At 40.7% G+C, this 18394-nt stretch overlaps 2 protein-coding genes across 3 annotated transcripts in view; one reads left to right on the top strand and one right to left on the bottom strand.

Annotated features, from left to right (window-relative positions):
• SETDB2 (SET domain bifurcated histone lysine methyltransferase 2) overlaps window positions 1–6823 on the bottom strand; it is a 37129-nt gene extending 30306 nt beyond the window's left edge. The window contains exons 1-5 of the mRNA XM_048964504.1: window positions 6556–6823; window positions 5803–5967; window positions 2639–2761; window positions 1526–1591; window positions 630–732 (exon numbers count right to left, since the gene is read on the bottom strand). Of these exons, the coding sequence (XP_048820461.1) occupies window positions 630–732; window positions 1526–1591; window positions 2639–2761; window positions 5803–5967; window positions 6556–6571 (473 nt within the window). The 5' untranslated portion in view covers window positions 6572–6823. The remainder of the gene's footprint in view (window positions 1–629; window positions 733–1525; window positions 1592–2638; window positions 2762–5802; window positions 5968–6555) is intronic.
• Window positions 6824–8860: 2037 nt separating this feature from the next.
• The window catches only part of CAB39L (calcium binding protein 39 like), a 63524-nt gene continuing 53990 nt past the window's right edge, over window positions 8861–18394 (top strand). For both annotated transcript variants that reach the window (XM_048957603.1, XM_048957612.1), the window contains exon 1: window positions 8861–8997. The gene's annotated coding sequence lies outside the window, so the exon portion shown is untranslated. The remainder of the gene's footprint in view (window positions 8998–18394) is intronic.

The following is an 18394-nucleotide window of genomic DNA, read 5'->3' as shown; positions in this document are numbered from 1 at the left end:
AATGAAAAAAAAAAAGAAAAAAAGACAGAAAAGAACAGCATCTCAGATGATCAGTAAGCAGCCAGTCTTCTAGTGGCTCAGCATTATTAGCATAGGAAAGCTTGAAGGCAGCCAAGGGTTTTACTGAATGCCTGCCTGCATTACCTAACATCTCTGACACCATATGCAGACATGCACAGTGCCATTCCAAACAAGTGACAGCAACAAAAAAGGAACCATACTTTCATCTTCCAAATCAGCTCCCAAGGCTAATTATGAAAATGAAGTCATGTCCCTAATAACAATCTTCACAGTCTGTGAAAGCTTGAGAACTGAACTTAAAACTTTCAAGTGCCAGCACTGCTAATCCTGCTAATAATCATGGATCTTCATTCAGAACAAAACAGATGTTCTATCCTGCAAGGCTTTCACGTGGTATATTAGATAAGTCTGCTTAAAACCTCAGCTTTTCCATATGGGTCAATTTAAAATATATATATATTTACTTTGAAAATTGTCAGGACTCAAAGTTGATTTTAAAATCAATGAATATATAAATAATACAGAGAGATTAAGTACTCTCTAATTCAGTAAAGATAGGTACAGTAATAAGCTTTGCCATTCTGGAAGTATTAAATAAATACACTGACCTGTGCGAACCCTCTACAGAATTTCCACTGTTGTCATCTCTAACAGGATGCTGTGGTTTAGGTTTGGGTTCCTTTGTATCCCCTTCATCAAGAACATCATTTACTGAAAAAATTGGGATATAAGCAAAACCTCAACGGTCCACATTTCAATGATCTATAATTGAATTTAGTTACTAAAGAGATAGCTGCCAAAACACTATAAAGGTAATGCATTGCTATGAACTACAGTTAACAAAGCATGCTAACAAGCACCCTCCTAGAAATAAATGTTTTTTGCACTTATACAGAGTGAAGTGTTTGCATTAAGGTTCATGGGTGAGAAGCTCACACATGCTCTTCTCTCTCTGCTACTTCTCCCCATCCTCCCTCCCCCTACCATCCTTTCTCCCCAGAGGAGAAAAATGTAAGTGTACATACACAAATCTGAGACAGAAACACACTGCCAACATTTATGCTTTTTCACCAGCCATCACGTGATTTGAGTATTAAAGGCTTCCATGAGGCTTTCAAACTGCACAGAGGTAAGATACTGGAAACATACACAGGTTTGTCTTCATTATTTGAGGTAAAGTGCTGGCAGGGTATTGCCATGAGGGGAATAGTGTACAAGGCAACTTTGGTTTTTAGCTCAAGCTTATCAGTGTTTCTTACTGCAATCTCTAACTTCACTTGGTCCAAGCCACACACACACACACACACACACAAACAAACAACAGAAGTACAAACCCAGATGAATGTCTGCAGTTCAGTAACTGCAGAGGAAATAATCATTTTTTTTCCTTGCACTGCTAACAAGCTCCTGACATCTACTTTATTGATTTCAACGTCAGGAAACAAACTTCTGGTGAGACTAATTAAGGCTACATAGCAAATAAATGCAATTAAGATGCACTTACCATTTGTCAACGTTAAAAGATCACCCAGATCAGCTTCGTTTACCAGTGTCCAAGCCTGCCGGCATTCTATATAAAAACAAAACAGAAACAGATCTGAAGTGCAATATAGTAATAGGGACAATGATAGTCATCACTGCTAGAAGGAAAAAAAAAGCTAAACTCCAGACATGTTTCCTCACTGTACTGATATAGAGCACTGTAACACAGACACTCTAATTCACTTTTTGCTACAGTCCTGAACAGACACACCTAGGAGAAGCAACACAGTCACAGCTCACATCAGTAACTGAAGGAGCACTGCACAACCACTCGCTTCCAGAAAGCTGCTGGAATGCTTTTAAACACAAGTCCAGTAGTTTTCAGAGGCAGCAATTTGTGTAAGCACGAATCAGTGCAAGATTCTCTCTTTGCTTCTGTCACCAGACTGACTATCTTCTGGCTAAGGACAGGATCTTGTCAGAGCAAATTAATGCTACCCCTGAATTGCTGGATGTGGTCTTCAGGTAATAAGACAACGAAGAGGTGACCAGTTCTGTCTCAACCCTATGCAATAAATATCACAAGTTGGCAGACAAACGTCAGTAAAATTCACATTAGTATTTTAGTTTGGAACAAAACAAAGGAAAATAAAAATTTCAGTATGGCACAGATTCATACCAATACCTGGAGATTCAAATTCAACCTTTAGCTCTGCAATTCTGTAACATTTTGTCATAAAACCAAGATTAAGGAGCTCAAGTTACCCCCCCTGCAAAAATCCAGTACCAATTTAAACAAGCATTGTAATACAGAGTGTGAAAGCATCTTAAACCATTACACATTTTCTTGCACAGAAGCAGCGAGATGTGAAGATTAGATTTACAGGGATGATTTAACAGTAAGAAATATTTTTATAAATTAAAACACTAGTAAAATTAAAAACCAAACCTGTGTACTGCTCTAGCTTTATCTTCTGATTTTGATGTAGATAAAGAACATTTAGTTCCATGAAAATCAGGGACATTCTTATAACAAACTGCTGTTACATTTTTCTGCTAATATTACAACGGCTTTTCTTCAAATAAGACTGCAGATCATTCACAGTCCTGCTGAATGATTACAAGGATTTCAAACCTTGGTTTGTGGCAGTTCCATTCTTGATCTTCTCCTTTAGCAGCAGCAGTACTTCTTGCACCTGCTCAAATATGAGATCCACTCTCCTACTTTCCAGTTGTGTCCAAAATGCCTTCAAATCACCTGAAATACAAGTTGTCATTTACAAGACTGCACAGCTTCCAAGAAATCTAAAAACATGAGTAGCTCTTATTGGACTTTTCAAAGGCCCCCACTCACATTGGTGGGAAGCAGGGGTCTAGTACTTCTGAAAGATCAGGTAAGACATGTGTTTTTCTTACTGTAGGCTTAAACTTTCATGAGCCTATTTTCTAACCCTGAGCATGAAAGTGAAACAACGTAATGATGAACTGACTTCTGATGGCCCATGAAGCTTCTCTGACATCAAGTTGCAAGTCCAGAGGGAGCCACAACGATGATCAGGGCTGGAGCACCTCCTTTATGAGGATAGGCTGAGGGAGTTGGAGAAGGCTCTGGGGGGACCTTGTAGCAGCCTTCCAGTACCTGAAGGGGGCCCACAGGAGAGCTGGGGAGGGACTTTTTATAAGGGCATACCATGACAGGACGTGGAAATGGCTTTAAACCTAAACTGGGTGGATTCAGACTAAATATTACGAAGAAGTTCATTACTGTGAGTGTGGTGAGACAAGTGGAACAGGTTGCCCAGAGAGGCTGTGGATGCCCCTTCCCAGGAAGCATTCAAGGCTGGGCTGGATGGGGTTTTGAGCAACTTGGTCTAGAGTGGGGTGTCCCTGCCTACAGCAGGAGGTTGGAACTAAATGGTCTTAAAGGTCCATTCCAACCCAAACCATTCTATGATTCTTCAAATAATTTTTCAAGTACATCAACAGAGGGTGTTCTGGAAGCCTCTCTCTAAATATTCATTAAGTTTCACTATAAATTAATCACAAAATCACAGAACTGTAGGGACTGGAAGGGACCTCTAGAGATCACCTAGTCCAATCTCCATGCCAAAGCAGGCTCTCTGGACCAGGTTGCACAGGTAGGCACCTAATCATCACTGAAACTCAGAAATGACAAAGGAGAATGTTTTCAATGGAAAGAACTGAACGTATTACCACAGAAAAGGCATTTGTGAATAGCTCACAGCCAAAAGCTTCCTTAGCTACCATGCTGCCCCATCAGTATTTTGGTAAACATTCTAGAGATAAAACATTGAACACACTTTCAGATAAAAGTAGTTTGATAAATTTTGCTCACCAAGTATATTAAGTACAGCAGCTAATACGCCTCTTACATTACAGAATGGCCTGGGTTGAAAGGGACTACAATGATCATCTAGTTTCAACCCCCTGCTACATGCAGGGTTACCAACCAGGCTGCCCAGAGCCACATCCAGCCTGGCCCTGAATGCCTCCTTTCTCCATTACAGATATTTAAAAGAGCATTTTGTTTGGAGATTTTTAATTACTTTTTTTTTTTTCTTTAAACCACCGATCAGATCATGGTTTATCACATCTCCTCTCTTCCATGAATATATGTTTGAGGTACTAAGCCTGTTAATTAAAACACTACCAGTGCATCTTTGGCAAGGACTTCGAAAAGAAAAAAGAAAAAAGCAAAAAGCAAAAAGCAAAAAGCAAAAAGCAAAAAGCAAAAAGCAAAAAGAAAAAAGAAAAAAGAAAAAAGAAAAAAGAAAAAAGAAAAAGAAAAAAGAAAAAGCTCAGTGTGTCACCAGACCATGCTAGAAAAGGGAACACGTCCTCTGTTTTGGTTAACAATTCCCATCTTCAATTGTGAAGCAGTTAATTAGTAAATCTTTTTCCCCCGCTCCACTTCAAGAGCTACAGCCCACCATCACCACACAGTGTTTACAATCTACTTTCAGACAGCAAGTTATGGCTGCCAGATGTGCCACAATGACACCTTCCCAGCTGTCACAAGATGCAGCACTACTGCAAGGCCTGCAAAAAGATGTTGTTTTTATTTTCCTTAGCAAAGAATGACTTTATTGCTCAGCACAACAGAACCCAAGTAATGCTATGTCAGTACAGAGCTTACAGTTACTCCTGAAAGGGTCATGGAAATAACAATCCTTTGTCACTACACCACAAGATGTTTCTATAATCAGCAGTTAAAAACTTACTATTAAAAATAAACAGGCAACATGGAAAGTACTTTTTGTAATATTACTGATCTGGCACTAACTCAACAACATTTAACAAGCTTTTGTATTCACAGCAATAGCAAGTATGTACATATATCAAAGTCTCTTGGAACAGCACACTGTCAATGAGACAACTGGTGCTCTGGGCCATTCCTACCCTCTTGCTGTGCCTAACAGTATCACAGATTTAAAATACTGCGAAACAAGCATATGTAACATCCCTCTTTAAAAAACACATATTCAGAAATATCATTAAAAAATTCCACTGTGGCAGATCAAAACTGTTGCCATTATTTGTTACCTGCTTTCAGAAGCTTTGATTTAATTTCAATATATGGTTAACAGTGGTGGAAGGTCCACTTCAGATGATGGGTGACAGAACAGTCTTTCATTTCTGGGTCAGTTCTAACCTTGCATAGGCCAAAAGCAAACAGACCACATCACTACTGCCTGTCCTGCTCATACCTCTCAACTTAAAAGGCTTTCTCCCACTTCTCATGCTTGAGTGCCCTGAAACTCCAGCAGCTAGAGTTATGAAATTCACAGCATAATTTTAATTTCAAAGAAGCAGATGTTCACATCATTCATCTCCTCTTCAATGTTAAAGCTGCTCTTGTTGATCTCAGCCAGGAGGACGTGGAATGAACAGACACAGAATGTGTTCAGTTTCTCAGCCTTCAAAACAGTCTCAACCAGCTGATGACTCAGAGCATAGACCAGCAGCTGGTGGCAGTACTTCTAAAGCTGGCTGAGGCTATTGCTTCTGGGAGATTTTCTTTTCCCTCTATCTCTGTGATCATGTATCTTTCAGTACTGCGCAAAAGAATGAAGTTAGAGCAAGAAAAAAAAGCAGGCTAAGCCAGAGTTCCCCAGAAAAACACTTGGGCGTTTCCTATGAAAAACCCATAGTGCTGACACATACTCTGTACACGATATAAGATGGAACTGCTGCCATCCAGTTACCATTTTCATATTCCAAGCAGTGTCAGACAAACACCACATTCCCCGTTCCCTCCATAAGTCTGAATTACACTACCTTCAGCTGTCCCTTTTCTGGAAGTGGGACGGTTCTTCTCTTCAGGACAGCCACGCAGCACTGCAAGGGGTGCAGAATGGACAAGTATGAGTTCAGATGAGAAATAAAAACGCTTGTCACCAAAAGGCGTGTTGGCAGTTATCAGCAGAGGTATCAGTGAGAACACTGCAAGAGAAAGTGCTGTGGTGAAACGCTCCTCCTTTCAAAGCTACACAGAAACACAAGACAGAGTAGAAGAACGTTGAAGTGAAAGAAATTGGGAAGGCTTTTTTTTTTTTTTCAAGCACACATAGATTACCATCACTACAACATGATGCTGCGGTGAGGTGAGCCACACTTTCTGTTGTGCTCAGATGAGCAATCCCTGCCTCCTGTTAGCCCTTTTTAACTACTGCAGCCGTACTGCAATTAAGCTACACACAGGGAAAAGCCCAAAGGTTGTGGGTTTTTTAGGTCAGGGTGTACTGCGTCTGTTTCACAGCAGACTCGATGGAGCACTGAAGGAAAGCATTTCTCAGCTGCGCGGCAGATACTGGATTTCTGGCCACGACCACCAACGACACAGCATCAGACAATTACAGCGGCATTCCCACGTGCTTCTCCTCGACTCTGGCACGGAAATTTCATTCGTTCGAGCGAGAAAGGAGAAAAAAGCGAAGCTCCTCACGAGATCTCACGAGTTTTGCGGCAAAGTTTCTCACAGGATCTGCTTAGCGACCGCTCAAAACACGCATTCATACCGCTGAGGCTTACTTCGGTTCCCCTCCATGTCGCGGATCCCTGCTTAGGCTGGGGAGCGGCATGCAGGTGTTCCCGTCCGGCCCCGGCTGGACGAGGGCATCCAGGCCAGGCCGCGAGCGCCCCGCCAACGCCCGCATCCGCGCGGGGCCGACATGGGGCGAAGACCACGCGTGGGGGCGCGCCCGCGTTACTTCACTCAGCGATACCCCAGCCAGCCGCTGCCCCGCCACCACCCGCCGGGGGGCGCCGAGCACCCGCTGTGCGCATGCGCCGAGCTCTCTTCGTTGCCTTGCGGTTCACCTTCTGCGCACGCGTAAGGAGGGGCCGGGCCGCCCGAGCGAATCGCTGTGCAGAGGAGGCGGGCCGCTCACGGCAGATGGCGCGGGTGTCTTTGTTGCTATTGGTGCGGCTGGGGTCGCGGTGCGCGCGGCGCTGGCCAATGGGAACGCGCGGGAGCGGGAGGAGGGGTCCGGGTGGCAGAGCCGAGAGGAAAGCGGTGCGTCCGCCATCTTGGGTGGGCGGGGCGAGTTTGGGGCCGGGCGCGTTGGGGGCGTCACTGTTCCTTGCGGTCCCGCCATCTTGGCCATGGGGTGAAGGGAGGAGGGCTGTCTGAAAGCCTTGTGTTGACCTAGTCTGGTCTGAGGTGCTCGGGGATGTAGTGCCTCTCGTGGTGTGGGTTGTGAGAGGGTTCTTCTGTAGTTGGGCACCTGTGGGGAAGTGGCAAAAATAAAAACAAGCTTTAAGGGGATGTTTAACCTTTTGCTTTCAGCTAAGGTAATAAATTAAAAGACTCAATAAGTGTCCAAGTTACTTAACGCCACTGCTGGTTGCTGTCATTTGCTCTTGCTGCCATTTACTCTTGCTGCTGTGTCCTGTGAAACAACTGCTGTTATTTTGATTCGGAGCACATCAGTACAGGCATTTACATTGCCCTCAAAGTTTTCAGCAAAAATACTAAATGAGCTTCGGCGTTGTGGCAGTACAAGATGATTCCTCAGGCTAAAATCAACCTACTGGAATAAAAGGCCTGAGAGATTGGTTTAAGTGCTGTGCACGGGGAAGGGAACAGGCTGTGGTTTCAGCAGTGGCTTTGTGTTTGCATTTTAAAAAGAGAGATTCCTTTCCTGTAGCAGTTTGTTTTGAGTGCAGAGTTTCCTTCCTTCTGAAATACTAGAACTGATGATTGCAGACTAAGTAGTTTTATTTTACTGAATTATTTATATACACACACATACAAGTGACTGCTGAATGTTACCAAGTGCCTGTGGTGCCACAGGCTGTATGAGGAATATATCAAACGCAAAGAATATGGAGCAAAACGTTATAATGATTGCGTTAACAACAAGTTATTTTAAAAGGAGATTTCCTTATAAAGTTGCACTTCCTGTAATAAGATTCTCCTAAACAGCTTCTGTTGTTTGCATGCATGTCTTGAAACTGTGATAAGCATTAATCAGCAATGTGGAGACAGTACAGCCACCCATACAGCCATCCATTGCGGATGCCCCATCCCTGGAGGCATTCAAGGCCAGGCTGGATGTGGCTCTGGGCAGCCTGGTCTGGTGGTTGGCGACCCTGCACATAGCAGAGGGTTTGAAAAGAGATGATCATTGTAGTCCTTTTCAACCCAGGCCATTCTATGATGATCTTATAAGCAATTAATGTTATTAAATATTCATATTTCTGCTTGGGCACCATGACTGTGTATGACTGCTTGCCTGGTGTGCTTAGGAAGCTAACAATTTTTATGATTATATAGTTTCCATTTGCTTCACAGTCATCAGCGGCAAATGAGCTCAAGTTTGGGTTTTTTTTTCCCCACCTATAATGCACTGAAATACAACTACTAGAAATCTGACCCTAATTTTACTTGAAACCAATAAAAATAGTATAACTAAATGGAACCATATAACGCAATGCCAAGAAAGGTGTTCCCTTTGCTCTGAGCAAGCTGATGGAGGTTATTCAGTCTGTTGGGATGAGGTCTTTTACCTGATACCTGTCAGTTATATGTGAAGATACAATGCTAGTGTTATCTGTGTTACTCACTATAACATAGTAACGTCACTCAATCTTTTAATTAGGAACTAGGAATGATAGAAATCAGAAGCACGACTGCATACTTGTTGAACAAATGAGAAATAGGGATATTATGTGCGTATTATTTGACAAAAGGGAAAATTGTCTTTCTTAAAGACTAACATGTCGCTTGTGTAAAATAACTGAATTTCCTATTTTTTCCTCTTTTATCTAGAGCTGGAAGATATGCTTTCTACAACCAGGAAGCAATGTCTACTGTTGAGCAGGTGAGCTCAGTTCTTCCCATACTCACAAGCAGTGCTGAAGAGACATCCCAGTGATGTGCCCGCAGCACTCCCCTAGCAGGGGTACAAACTTGAGACTCACCCACCAGCTTCTGCAGCCTAGACCAGGACTGACAAACTGCATCTAAAGGTGAGGGCATCCCATTCCACATGCTTATATGTCTGTTAACTTTTTGTTTGTCATCTTTGTTAAGATGACAGTGAAAGGATTAACTAAGTTAGTGGTATGATTTATTGAGTTGGTGAATTATGCTTTTGTATTATATGGTTCTAGTAATACTAGTAGCGAATCAAGATGAACAGTTGCTTAGGTAGACAGACCATAAACGGTTTTTTGAGTGGGAAGCTGACCCCAAAGCAACCATTTCTTCAACTCTCTTCTCCAGGAATGGTTTTAACATCTTGAGTACAATGGGATCTGGGTATATCTTCATTTGGCCAGATAAGCTTGGGTGAGGTACAGAGACACCAGTCTCTCTTTAGAAAATAGTGAAGCAGTGAAAGCCACAGACATTCAGAAAAGGTTTCATGATTCTCTTGTAGCTTTTTGTTCTCTTCTGACTGGATTATCTTTTTGTTGTCTTGACATTTTTCTTCTTAAAGTGCTTTCATCTCAGTTTGATACTTCTACCTGCTCCTTCTCTGTCACATCCTACTTTTATCCTTTGTGATTTAACTTACTCCCTTACAGGTAAGTGTAGGTAACCTGTATAATCAATAGATATCAAGATGTTATAATCACAATATAATCAAGAGAGTTAGGCAAAGTAAACAACGATCACAAAAAGAGAAAGGCAAAGTAAACAACGATCACAAAAAGAGAATAGGTGGAAGAGCTTACCCTTTGGCTGGGCTCACCAGAAGACACCAAGAGAAGTGATCTCTGGTAGCCAGCCCTTAAATAGGTCTTAAATTGCCTTCACCTGTGCTCCTCTGGCTGACTCATGGCTCGCCTCAGGTGATCAATCAGAGGTTCAGGCCGTGACTCAGCAGTTCCCATACAGTAACCATACTTCATTCTTTCAAAAGGCAACTTTAAGATAGTGTTCTCTTTTATTACACTGATTAGTTTAAGTCTGGTTTATACATAGTCTGTTATTTTTCATTCATCTAATATATATTGACAAAGATAAATCAGAGAGCAGATGGTAGTTTTGTAAAGATCATTGCTTTTTTACACAATATGCTCAGTGGGTTATCCTTCAGCTTATCCTAGAAGTCTGACTGCTATTTATAAAGATGCATACTGGTGTTCTCTGTAGGTATATTGCTTACTAAATACTGCACGTTATTTACAGGCCCTCCATGCTGTGTTTTGTAGTTGTGTTACTGTTGCAGATATATTAGTTTTTAGGTAGTATTAAGTTATTTTGGATATTAATTTTTCTGGCTACTTAATCAAGGAAAAGAATATTCAGTTCTTATGGAAGACACTGGTCCTGTTAAATGATTTTGTTCTACCTGTGTTCTAAGAATGTTCACATTCCTGGCAATTAAAAGTGAAGAAAAAAAAAAAAAAATCTACTTAGAAATTCCAGTTCCCAACATCATAAACTGTTAATCACCCTAAGGGAATCTTGAAACACGCGCAGAGACTTGCTATGAAAAGGAAAGAAAAAATTTGTGTCACCATTGAAACAATAGAGTTCTTTCATGTGGAGGACCTAGATATCTGTTAATTACCAACTAGGTTGAGGGTTTTGGAGTCTGGCCCAATATGCTGAAAGTCTTAACCGTCTACTGGCTGGCATATCTTTGAAGGTCTGCATTCGGAGACTGGTAATGTAATGTATTTCATCTTTATGGACTGTTTATGTAGTAGAACTGTTTCCATTTTTAGCTGTGTTTCTGTCTTGGAGTCTCAGCATTATCTGCGGTCATAGATTCCAGATAGTTGTGTGAACATAGTAATAAAGGACTGATTTAAATGTTAGATAACGCTGGGTGAAGTCAAGGGACATGAGTTGTCTTTCCTGTGCCACAACCCACTTACATTACATTACACTGAGACATCAGGCCTAAAACTGTGTTCTCTGATTTTGGGTGACTGGGATGAATTTACAGTCCTGAAAGCCTTTGGTTACAATTGTGCTTGAAATCTCTGGAAACCAGGCTGTAGATGTATATGAGAAGAACTGAAAATAAATGCATGCCTGAAACCTTTTTAATTTTAATTTCTTTATGTGAATATAACTACATATTTATCTGAAAAAAAGAAAGGAAAAAAAAAGATTGGTATTTTCTGAGGGAAAGCTAGCGTTCATAAGATATTCTAACCATTCTGATGGGCTTTGTTTGTGGGTTTGCATGCAGATCAAACTGTGCACAAAATATTTTAGTTAAGTAAAGATGTAGCAGACTAAAATTTAGAGATATATTGAACTTGCAGTGTTCCCACTACTAAGAGATGTATTACATGGTGTACCAGAGCTTCTTTTTTTGTTGTTTTGCCTTCTGTTTTTTTAATCAAAGTGTAGAGTAAGTTGTAAGCCTTCATTGTGATGCCTGATGATTGATAGGTGAGTTACAAACAAAGCAGTGAGCACCTCACTTAGAGTTGCACTTGATATAACAAAGCCCATCAAAATGATGCATGTAGCAAAACTGAAGTAATGATTATGTCTAGATGCAGTAAGCACTTTCAAATAAAACTGGAAGGTAACACGTTTTTAAATATGCTAAAAAAAATTTACTACAGCCATAGGAAACAATGAAAAAGGTTTATAGAGAAGGATCAGGTAAGCCACAATCCTGTGTGCACTTACATTTGGCACTGTCAAACAATGAAGTGGTTCTGTTCTTGCTGCTTCACTCAGCCTTCCCCTGTTAATTTGTGTGGCTGCTTAATGAAACTGGCTCAGAGAACTGGTTGGGGTTTAAAAGAAATTACTTATTTGTTTCAGCTAATTTTACCTGAATAAAATTCCCCATCTAATCCACTGTACAGATTCTTGATACTTCTGCTTCTCTCAGGGAACTGGGGGTGGCCAAGGGGCAAAAATTAGACTCTGAAGGTGGACTGGATTGCTTTCTAATTTTCTTGTCAGTGTCTCTTATCTCAGCTCAAAGCATTTGTGCAACTCCTTCTGTAGTATGAGCCACCTCAATGTTTGTGCAGAGCATTGAATACAGGTTATTGTGGAAGGTGTTCATTGCACAGCAGAAATGTCCTAAGATTCAAATTCTCTGCATTTTAGGTTGTGTTAGACCAGAAACCCTCCAGCTTCCTATGAAAACTGGAATTGGATGGGCTTCTTTCAGTAGTGACTGGGTTTAAATTCTCTTTTGTTATTGCTGTAAAATTCCTGAGTGACTAGAACTGAATAGTGGCAAGGAATAGACAAAGTGAATTGTGGACCTAAAACTTTGCAACCCTTTCTCACAAGAAATGTGCTTCAGGTTTCCATCAGTGTGCTGGCTGGCTGAGCTTAGTTCTAATATGTGAGTTTGGCACTGAAGAGGAGAGCTATACTATTTGCTACAATACAATGCCCAGACAAAGACTGAATGATACTAGACAATAGATTGGCAGCCATATGCTCCTAGAGCAATTTAATTGTGAAATGACATCTTTAGATTATATTACAGCATAAGCTTTTTATAAAAAATCCACTGATATTAATGATGTTTGCTTTGTTTGTTTCTTGCTTGTCTTGTTCCAAGTGACCATTGCTTAGGATGAAAGAAAGTGCTGAATAAGCAGGTACCTCTTTATTTCCAAAAATAATGTTCAAATCAAAAGGGGAAGGGAAGGGAAGCCCTCCCAGTTGATGACCATGGACCAATACTGCATAACTGAGCTTTGAAACGTGGGGCCAATTGAGTTATAGCTGTTGGACAAACAGATTTTCCATAGGCCCCTCTTTGTCACACTAGCACAAGAGCAGGTGAAAAAAAAGGATATGTACAAATTTATCTGTAATGTTTTATTGCAACTGTACAGTTCAGTTGTGCTTAAACGTTGGAAAGATGCTACGTGTGACTTCTTAAGAGCCCTGGAAGTTACTGAATATGGAGAAACTGAAATAACGTGGAATGAAAATCATCTTCCAGCAACTACAGTGATCTTAGCAACATGTGACCTTCAGCTCTTTGTTAGGACTTTTTCATTTCTCAGCAGGGAGGCATGGCTGTATCGGCTTTCTCTTCTCAGGTGTACCTTTTTAATTGCACACTGTCATTTTCTAGACTTCATTGTTCGTCAAGCAGCTGTCTTTCACTTCTGCAAGTAAGTTAGAGGTGGTCATTGGCTACCCATTGCTTTTGGATACTGGAGAAGCCATCTGCATCTGAATATCTGGTTTATTTTTGTTCCAAATAAAGCATCAAATTGAGTTTTACAGACTGGGAGCAGGCTTGCAGGGTGCTTGTAGGTATCTTTCAAAGCAAATGTATTGTGTGTATCATAAAATCAGTCTCTGGGAAAACTCTGGTTTTGTGGGTTTGTGATTGGTTGTTTTTTGTTTTTTGACAGATCAGTTAATGTAACTGAGTAAATTAGCTAAGTTAGAAGTTTATTACATAGAAATGGTGTTGATCTTTGTTCCTACTCCTCCTTGTCTGCAAGGCATTGATAGATCTTGTGTCTTTTACATTATGATCTGTATTGAAGTCTGTAACTGCCCGAGAGATCTGTACTCCTCTACTGCTGCAACCATTTGCCTTGGGCAAAATTGGAAAGTGTCAGACAAAGTGCTTTTGGTCATCAGAGGCACTGAGATTTGAACGAACACTGAGGTCGAATAAGGAGTGAACTCAGGTCAAATTGACTTGATAACGTTTAGGATACACTCTTTTTGGTGAAGATTTTCTCTTCAATAAAAAATCCAATGTGAATATAAAATATATATGCCACTGTGATTCATCTCTGTACAACCCTCTTTTTGTCAGGGAAAGGAAAATATTTATCAGAGGAATTCCCAAGATACCCTCATGCTATTCTAGTTTCTTGGGAAGCAGTTAAATGCTGAGAAAACATTCTGCCCATTGTTTTTCCTCTCTGTCATTGAACTCTCCATCCTGTAAACTGTCTTTTCTCGTCACAGTTCATAAGGTCATGGGAGAAGATGGCTGCTAAACTATGTACCATTTTTGAGACTACAAAACATGGACTAAACAGATCTTCAGTTCTGCAGGATGTGTTGTTACATCACTAATGTACTTCTAACAGAGCTTACAAGAGTGATTCTCAAAGAGGGGAGAAAAGTATGAGAACACGAGGCTATCTAGAATATGCACACCTGAATGCTAAAAGATGGTTTAAGCAACAGGGAAGTCCCATCTTGCTTTAGAAGTGGTCCAAGGGCAGCAGCTGATACGTAATGTGTATAAATGTAGTTTTTAAAAGATGATTGAAGAAAACTCTCCAAATTTTCTTTGGGAGTTTTTTAGTGTAAGGCTAACTAAGGAGCAATTCTGAAAATAACAGGAAGAAAAAGAGCAGTGACGTAAGTCTAATAGCTGCACTAACATTGTCAGTAGTGATGCTGAAAAGGCAGAACTGTTACATACATCTGTAGCTTAAATAGAACTGAATATACAAATAATCATATAACGATGACCAAATCTTCACATTGTAGCAATAAACAGTGACATAAAGCATCACAGAATCACAGAATGGTTTGGGTTGGAAGGGACCTTTAAGATCATCTAGTTCCAGCCCCTGCTATAGGCAGGGAAACCTCCCTCTAGACCAGGTTGCTCAATGCCCCATCCAGCCTGGCTTTGAATGCTTCCAGAGAACACATGGAATTCTTTATTGCAAATTTATGCAGACTGAAGAAAATCTTTTTTTTAAGTGGCTAACGTAACACTTTCACAAAACTGAACTAATACGTATTACTAATATGTAATAACTGCCATTCTATCTGATTAATTGAAAACAGGCATTATAGAAGATCTGATGTATCAGATAGATTAAGGGATTGATCTGCTGTCTAGGAAACTGACTCATGAAACCCTTATACTTGATGAAGAATCATTGAATTAAGATCTACCTAATGTTGTGATATTCAATTACTGGACGTTTGTTTGCAAAAAAAAGAACCCAACCTCAGACAAACCCATGGTTACATGAACTGCAAAATCCTTCCTGACAGTTTTATCTAGGCTGCTTAGAGCATAAGAATAACAAAGCATGGCATACCCTCCTATGTTTGATTGAAACAAAGAGCACATTGGCTCACTCTTTCAGAGTCAGCTTTGGGAAGTTAATCAGTATGAAAAACAGACTGGATGTACCTTAAAAATGAGGAACAGTACCATAAGAAACAGCACTGCAAAGTACAGGGGCCACGGGCAGCAGTCAGTTGAAAAGGCACGCACATATATGATGTGGCCAAGAGCTGACAGTAATTGAGTACACTGAACTCAGAATAGGGGATTTCTTTTCTGATATTATTGACCTTCTGGAATATAATCAAGTTTGAAAGATGCACTTTCAGACATATTTTGGATGTGAAATAGGTACTGATTGCAGGTGTTGGAAAAGCATATCTGTGGCTGGTGACAAATAAGGAAATTCTGGGTTTGTTGAAATTGTTTGATTGTGGTTAGTAGCTATGCATAAACAGAGAGGAAAGCCTTCCAACAGCATAGTCTTGCAAATACAGAAGTCACATAGCAAGATGCAGAATGTAAAAGATAACATGAACGTGCATAAAGGAAATGATATTTGAAGTGATGGTTAACTGTTGTGCTAACTGGACAAATGTTTTCCAGCATTTGAAGTCAGTGCCGAGATCTGGGATCTTTTAAAAAGCTGCTCTTGTTCAAGAAGCTGTTAAGCTGTTCCAAACAGTAACTAATGCTTTGTGAAAATCAGAGCAGTTCTTTGCTGGTTGGTGCTTTTTTTGTGGTTGTTTCTTTTTAAGTAAGTATATTTATTTCTTATTCTGAGAAGAGGAAGAGAAAAAAAGAATCTGTTTCAAACTTTATGTCCAAATAATGTCCTATTTTGTAAGGCTGTATGAAGCATTGAGGCTGCTTGTAGTTTTGAAAGGAAAGCCAGTTCTGTGTAAATGGTCCCAGATTATCATTACATGTTAATTTGGAATTCTCTAACCATGTAATCTGTATCCATTTTTAAACAGAAAATTGTAGAGGTAGGTAGTGTGGCTCCTGAGTGAAACAGTAAGATATTCAATAGCTTATATTTATGTCTTTAGTTACTTGGCTAATATGCAACTGTTCGGATTCAGGTCTTTGTGTGCTGAAATATTTCAACGGAAGTTTTTGTGCTTGTGAAAGTAATTTCATCCCATGCTGACAGCTAGTAGAGACTGTCTTGCTGTGGCCATGGAAAGTTAAAGTGGTCTGACTCTTGGTACCCGACATTCTGGTGGGATTCTGCACTCATGAAATAAGCCTTTTCTTTTCACTGCTGCTTTGATGGACACTCCAGTTTGACAATAATGTAAGACAAAATTTGATGTCTTTCTAAACATTGCTGGTTTTAAGGAAGTGGTTTCAGGACTTTTCTGTCATGCTTCCACTACCAGGCCTGCAGTTCCAGCTCCTTGGAGCACAGACTGGTTAATTTAGTATACAGGTGGTTTTGTCTCCTTATTATTTTGGGATTGCATTCTAAAAAAAAAAACCTGAAAAACAGAACCCAAACAACAAAAACACACAAAGGAGAAAAAAAGGTTATTTCTCTAGAAAGAGAGGAGGTATGGAATCCACCTTTATCATGAGAAAGGTGACATTTCTTGAACTATTTCCAGTGAGTGTAACAATAGATCTGTATGCTGAGTAATAAAGGAGCTGTCAGATTGCACTGAAAGATGTACAGACAAGTGATGTTTGCCAAGAAGATTTCCATCGCTGTATTTGACCTGATACGACCTGTATATTTAGATATTACCATTTATATATGAGTAATTTTTTTTCCTGGTGTCCAAACACCTGTCAGGGGTTTTCACTGTTAAGGCTACCCCAGAGAAGAATCAAAGCAGGCACAGGTGCTACTATTGCTTCAAAACAGAGGAAGACAAGAAGACAAGAACACTACTGCATGTTGTTTCCTATTCAGTGCACAATTCCTGCACTAAAACTGCTGGTGGACCTTGGGCTTGCTTCCATTTCAGGAGTTCTAGGAATGACCCTGCTTTGTTAATTAAAAATAAAGGAACTCAACTCATAATTGGACACTTAGTGGTTGCATGTGTTTGGCATAATAATTAATTTGTGATGTCAGTTGCTGGGCAGCACAGATGGAGAGAACAGTAGATGGGTTGTAGTAGGGTGGAAATGTGCATGGATGTCTCCTCAGTGAGGCATGACATCCTTGAATTTCATGGAATTCCATACAGGTTAATTGGCTCTATAAAGGTTTTTTTCAGGATGGACAACATCTCTTTCTGGAGAGGCTTTGGAGTAATCTATCCTGAGACCAGAGGAAAATGTGGCTAAAATGAATGATGGGAGATTGTGCCAACAGGGACCATTTGTCAAACAACAGGGGATGAGATGCTGTTATAGTCATGTTGTCATTCCTACTGTGGGACAGAGAATGCAGGCATCCTGTGTTCCATGACTGGCTGTGTATGTGTTCTGTGAAAGCAAGCGTATACACAGTCTGCCAAGTGGTGAATGTACTTAATGGTTTGTCAAGAGGAAGGACATTGGGGTACTTTTGGAGTCAGTGACTCTGTGCAATTTGGATTTGATCATAGAATCACAGAATCACAAGGTTGGAAAGGACCTACAAGATCATCTGGTCCAACCATTCTCCCATCACCACTGCTACCACAAGCACTAAACCAAATCTCACAGCTCCTCGTCCAGATGCCTCTTGAACACTGCCAGGGACGGCAACTCCACCACCTCCCTGGGCAGCCATTCCAGTGCCTGACCACTCTGAGAGAAAAAGTTCTTCCCCATGTCTAATCTAAACCTCCTCTGGCACAACTTGTGGCCATTTCCTCAGATCCTGTTTGCTGCCTGGGAGAAGAGGCCAAACCCCTCCTCATCACAACCTCCCTGCAGGCAATTGTAGAGTGCAGTGAGGTCTCCCCTGAGCCTCCTCTTCTCCAGACTGAACAATCCCAGCTCCCTCAGCTGCTCCTCATAAGACTTGTGCTCCAGACCCCTCACCAGTTTCATTGCCCTTCTCTGGACACATTCCAGGGCCTCAATGTCTTTCTTGCAGTGAGGGGCCCAAAGCTGAACACAGTACTTGAGGTGCGGCCTCACCAGAGCTGAGTACAGGGAGAGAAACTTGCATTTGTTCTGATGACTTGTTCTTGAGGTTCCCTGTTCTGATCCAGTATTTTAAACCACCTTTACTGAATAATAGCATTTGGTAATGAGAAATAATGTGAGAAGATGTAGGTTCTCTGAGTCCAGAGAAAACTGTTGGCTGTCAGAGGTTTTCTTGTCTGGCTTTGGGCATGCCAGTTTAGATCAATGCTTGCTTAAAAATAGCAGCTTTTCTTCATAAATTATTGTAATGCTAAAGTTTTATTCTCTGGCACTGGAAAAACCTGTGATTCTTCATCTAAATGCAGCAGTTTGGACTTTCAGCG

Source organism: Lagopus muta, chromosome 1 (assembly GCF_023343835.1).
Source record: "Lagopus muta isolate bLagMut1 chromosome 1, bLagMut1 primary, whole genome shotgun sequence".
In the NCBI taxonomy this organism is placed as follows: Eukaryota; Metazoa; Chordata; class Aves; order Galliformes; family Phasianidae; genus Lagopus; species Lagopus muta.
This window is presented reverse-complemented; position numbering and strand designations above follow the sequence as displayed.